Source organism: Phaethon lepturus, unplaced genomic scaffold (genome assembly GCF_000687285.1).
Source record: "Phaethon lepturus isolate BGI_N335 unplaced genomic scaffold, ASM68728v1 scaffold23315, whole genome shotgun sequence".
In the NCBI taxonomy this organism is placed as follows: Eukaryota; Metazoa; Chordata; class Aves; order Phaethontiformes; family Phaethontidae; genus Phaethon; species Phaethon lepturus.
This window is the reverse complement of record NW_010540164.1, coordinates 1,807-6,956: the sequence shown is the minus strand read 5'-3', so window position 1 is coordinate 6,956 and position 5,150 is coordinate 1,807. Positions and strand designations below refer to the sequence as shown.

At 60.2% G+C, this 5,150-nt stretch overlaps 1 protein-coding gene across 1 annotated transcript in view; it reads right to left on the bottom strand.

Moving 5' to 3' along the window:
• PLCD4 (phospholipase C, delta 4) overlaps positions 1-5,080 on the bottom strand; it is a 6,717-nt gene extending 1,637 nt beyond the window's left edge. Inside the window, exons 1-10 of the mRNA XM_010287369.1 lie at positions 5,056-5,080; positions 4,547-4,705; positions 3,955-4,183; positions 3,610-3,739; positions 2,743-2,974; positions 2,148-2,349; positions 1,684-1,828; positions 1,074-1,226; positions 566-706; positions 40-196 (exon numbers count right to left, since the gene is read on the bottom strand). Of these exons, the coding sequence (XP_010285671.1) occupies positions 40-196; positions 566-706; positions 1,074-1,226; positions 1,684-1,828; positions 2,148-2,349; positions 2,743-2,974; positions 3,610-3,739; positions 3,955-4,183; positions 4,547-4,705; positions 5,056-5,080 (1,573 nt within the window). The remainder of the gene's footprint in view (positions 1-39; positions 197-565; positions 707-1,073; positions 1,227-1,683; positions 1,829-2,147; positions 2,350-2,742; positions 2,975-3,609; positions 3,740-3,954; positions 4,184-4,546; positions 4,706-5,055) is intronic.
• Between the last annotated feature and the right edge of the window lie 70 nt (positions 5,081-5,150).

Genomic DNA, 5,150 nt, shown 5'->3' with positions numbered 1-5,150 from the left:
CCCCGTGTCCCGCTGCTGCTGCTGCCCCCTCCACCTCACCTGCCTCCCGGATGAGCTTCCGGGCCTTGGCTTCGGCAAGGGAGGAGATCTCGGAGGGCCGGGAATGGCTGCGGGCCTCCTGGAAGTCCCGGAAGGACACATTCTTGCAGTAGACAACGCAGTCAGACAATGCCTGTGCCACGCTCTCCTTGTCCTTCTGCAAGACAGGGCCATGTTGGGTTCCTCCTGGTGGGAGCACCGATCCCCAGCACTCACCCAGGATGGGGGCTGTGGAGCCTGGGGCAGCCAAGAACAGCCGGGGGACGCTGGGGCTGGCAGCATCCCCACCATGGGCAGCCTTCCTGCCAGGAACGGAGCTGGCAGGGGACCCCCAACATGGTGCCACCACAGGGACACTGTGAAAAGAGGGGGCTGGCATGGCCAGGGGCAGAAAGGACTGTCCCCCCCTGCCTGGTGATGTCCCTGCAGTCTCTGCTTCTCCCCTTGGCACTAGGATGTCACCACAGCCCATAGCTGTGTCTGGGGACTCAGCACTCATGGCCAGTCCCCAGCCTGGGCCACCCACCTTCGCTCTCCGTCTTTCCTCCTCTGCCTCTGCCCCGTTGTCATCGTCAGACACATCAGGCACCTCATCCCCCAGCCCGTCCAGCGTGTCCTCCAGCCGCCCGATCTTCTTCCCCTTCAGCAGGATCTTGTGCTTCAGCTCCTGTGGGGTTGGGGATGGAGAAGTAGGTACCTTGGAGTGCCCATCTCCTCCATGGGACTTGCTGTCCCCTGGGACCCCGCACTGCTGGAGGCCAGCGCCACCAGCTCCCTTCTGCACCCAGAAGGGGACAGGGTAGGAGGGCTCTGCCCTGCTGACTAGCTCTGCAGGGCATGAGGAGACAACCTTGGGGACAGCTTTGGGACACCTGTAGACATGAGGACATGGTGTCCCCAGCTTCCCCAAGTGCTCCAGCGGAGCAGGATGATGCTGGGACAGGGGTGGCCTTTCCTCTGGACAGCAGAGCCACTGCCTCACCCCACTCCCGGTCAGGACAGCGATGTTCAGCACGTCTGTGCTCTGTTCCTACCTCTGGGGATGGGAGCTGGGTGGGGACGCGCCCATCGGTGGTGGTGGTGAGGAGCTGTTCGCCCAGGATGGCCTTGAGCTGCTGGGCCAGGACCTCCTGCTGCTCCATGCTGCAGTGGTTCTCCAGGGACAGGATCACTGGGTAGTCTGAAGTCTGAGGAACAGCATGAAGAGCTGGAGGTGAGCCTTGGTGGGGTTGGGGAGCTCTCACAAGGGCTTTGCCCAGGCATGATCAGTGCCAGAATGGAGCCCACTGTGTGTCCTTGTATCCCACTGAGATCTTCATACCCCTCCAATACTCCAGAATCTCCCATATCCCATCTCACCCCACATCCCCCAGGCCCCATCTCACCCCTGAACCTCCAGCAGACCATGCCTGCCTGAGCCTTTGACCACCAGCATGGCGCAGAGCTGTGGGTCAGACCCCCCCAGTGCAGTTCCCCAGGAAGGGACACAGCCACCCTCCTCTCCCACTGTGGAGTCAGACCTTCTGCAGTACCAGGCATGTGAGCCTCGTCACCAGTGAGACCCATCGCTGCCCCAAATCACAGCCTCATCCCCCCTGCCCACTGAGGGCCACGAACGACAGCGCCCAGGGAAGGGTGCCCTACCTTGAAGGCGTACTTCCCCAGGGTGCTCACCACCTCCCGGAAAGGGATCTTGGAGGTGAAGGTGTGGCCATGGTACACCATGGGCTCCCCATTTGGCCCGTCCCAGCAATCCACCTCCAGGCACCGGCAGCCCCGTTTCAGAGCCCTATGGGTGGGTGGTCATCCCTGGGACCCTGCACCCAGCCAGAGCACCAGCCCCCTGCCCTCCCCTCTGCCTGTGGGTGTCACCCCTTGCAGGGGACAACCACCAAGGGTGGAGATGCTGCTGCATGCAGGGCAGGAAGAGGTGGCCTTAGCATCCCCAAAATGGACCTTCTTGCTGGACATCACATCACATGGCCACAGGGGTGCTGGACCATGGAGGAAGCAAAGAAGCTTCTGGGTTTGCCCCATGGAGCTGCCTGGGGCATGGCACTGGGGCAGGAGGGCGCTGGGGGGCAGCTGGGAGGGAACAGCCCCTTTACCTGATATAGCCCTCAATGCTGCTCTGGCCCCGAATCTGGTCCTCTATCAGGTAGGTGTTGTGGGAGGAGGAGATGAAGTAGTGGCAGAGCGGCTGGCTCATGTCCTGCCACAGCGCCCGGTGACGGGGGTTGAAGATGGAGCCCTCCGGGGAGCAGAGGTACATGAGGAACCCATCGGCACTCAGCACGTGGCGAGCCCGGGCTGCAGGCGGAGGGGGAGGCTCAGCGACAGCCAGGGACCCGGAGAGGACAGGACTGTGACAAATGGGACTGCTGGTAGCTCCTACCATCCCCAACCTGGTGGACATGGCTACGGCAGGCTGGCGCACAGGGAGAGATACCCCAGGCCAGTAACCTCGGGAAGGTGGGCACCAGACCCCAAAGCCAGGGCTTGCACCCCATGGCTGGTCAACATTCTCCACCAAAATGGTCCAGGGATTGACCAAAAAAAAGGGAAACTGCACCCAGATCATACCACCCCCTGTGCCCACCCGCAGCAGGATGGGGCTGGGGGTGCCCCCACCGTGGGGCTGTGGGTCTCGGCTCCCTCCTTCTCTCCATAAGGAGCACAGCCGACATCCGGGCTGGCTCTCACCTGTCTCCGACGGCTCGTACTTGTCAATGAGTTCCATGGCCAGCTCCTCCGTGCCCTCATCCTCCAGCTGCTCCTGCTGCAGGAAATCCACCAGCTCCAGCAGCGTCAGCTTCTTCCCATCCTCAGAGAAGTCCTGGAAGAGGCTCAGCACCTCCTCACGCTGCGTAAGGGTCTTGTAGAAGAGCACGAACTCTTCCCCTTCCAGTGTCCCCGACTCCGACTTGTCAGCAGCCTGCAAGGGAGCTTGCTCAGCGCCCAGCTGGGGCAAAACAGGGTGCCCCAGCCTCCCCATGGGGCCATGGGGGTATTTGCCCACCCTCAGCGGTGGGCACAGAGACTCCTCACCAGCAGCAGTGGTAGGCATCGATCAGTGTGTGAAGGGCTGGATGGGTGAATGAGTGGGTGGGTGGATTGGCAGACGGAGGGCTGGTTGGGTGAACAGACAGATGGATGGGTCCATGGAAGGAGAGATGGACAAACAGGTGGAGGGGCAGATGGATGGACAGACACAGGGACACCTGGCTGACTGCTTGGGCTGATGGATAAATAAACAGATGGCTGGGTGGCTGAGTGGACAGATAAGCAGCTGGGTGGGTAAATGAATGGGAGAGAACAGCTGCCTTGGCTGGTTGCATTAGCAGATAAATGAACAAATGGATGTTTGTCTGGGTAAGCAGGTAGTTGGGTGAATAAATGGATGGATGGATGGATGGATGGATGGATGGATGGATGGATGGATGGATGGATGGATGGATGGATGCACAGAAGAAAGTGAACACATCCTTCTGCAAGGAGGGTGTTGTGCAGCTTCTTCCAGACCCTCCAGGCCCTCCCCAGACCCTCCAGGCACTCAGGTGCAGTGCTTACCTGGAAGAGCCTCAGGGCATGATCCTCGTTCATGTCCACATTCATCATCTTGAGGAGATGCTGCACCTCCTTGAAGTTCATGCGCCCGTCCTTATTCTTGTCGGCTTTCTGAAACCAGTCACGAATCCACGTGCAAGAAACCAGGACAGATGTTAAGGGAAAGGACCTTGGCTAAGAGAGATGAAGCTGGGGAGCATCAGAGAGCCTCTTTTCCTTCTTCTGTGGGGTCTCCCTGCTCTGATGCAGATGGTGAGACCCAGAAGAGCTAAGCACACACTGGGGCAAGGCAGAAGATTGGGGAAGGACTGGGTGTGGATGGCAGAGCAGTGCCTGCAGGAAGGATATTGGTCTATCTTCTCCCTCTGGTCCATGCTGGTGGCCACCTCAATGAGCTGGCGCAGGCCCTGGACCCAGCACTGCGCCTCTTCCGCTGAGCCAGCAATGAGGTCCAGGTTGCCCCGGCGGCCATAGAAAACGATGGTGAAGCAGCGCTCAGGGGGAAACTCCTCAGCCAGACTCTGCAGCACCTCCGACTGGTGCCCTTCCCGCACCGTCTCCACATCGCTGATGGAGACTGGGGCAGAGGGAGGGGAAGCCTGTCTGTTGGGGACAAGGACTGCAGGGCAGGGGGCACTGCCCATAGACATCTGTCCTTCCAGCCATCCCTCCTTCCACCCATCCATCCATGGACTTACTTATCCATCCTGTCATCCATTGAGCTACCCATGCATCCACGCCCCTGTCTGCCCACCCCTCCACTGGCTTGCTTCATCGAGAGGTGTGGGTGAGAAGAGCCTACACACGCACACAGAGACTCTCTGGAATGTCCCAGCAGCCTTTGCAAGTATGGCTCCAAGAATCTTCATACATTCACACACCTGTTCACTCTGAACCCTAATGATGGCCCTGTGGGCAACACACAGCAGCCACTACTCACAGGCAGACTCAGTTTTGCCTGTCCTCTTGGACTGGTACCAGATGGTCATACAGTCATCCTGCAGCTTGAAGTAACGCTGCTTCTTCCAGCTCTTGGACTTGACTTTGCGCATCAGCGTCCCTTGCTGCATCTGCTCCAGCACATCTGTGAGCTGGATGCCTGGGGGCAGTGTGGGCTGCATCAATTGGGGGCCGGGGTATCCAGGCACTGCGCCCTGCTACCTCGCTCCCTCCCGCCTCAGGGACGCCACGTGGCCCCTCAGTTTGGGCTTGAAGAGAGATAGACCCCAAACAAACTCCCTTTGCCACAAGAGGGGCACAAAGTAATTCCCCACTGATCCTTCCCACCTGCCCTTGGCGCTGCCAAGCCCGAATCCCAGTGGCTGCAGTGGGGTAGGGATGCTCCCGAGTATGGCAAAGTGAGCTCAACCCACGGGCCAGATTTGCCCCGGTGTAAATCCGGATGGCCCAGTGCCCTGCCCTGCGCCTCCCCACCGCCGGAGCACTCACGGGCGTTGCACAGCAGCGATGCCATGGCTCTGCCTCCTCTGCGCTGGCAGTTACTGGGGAGGGAAGAGAGAAGGCAGCTGGGGGGGAGCAGAGCC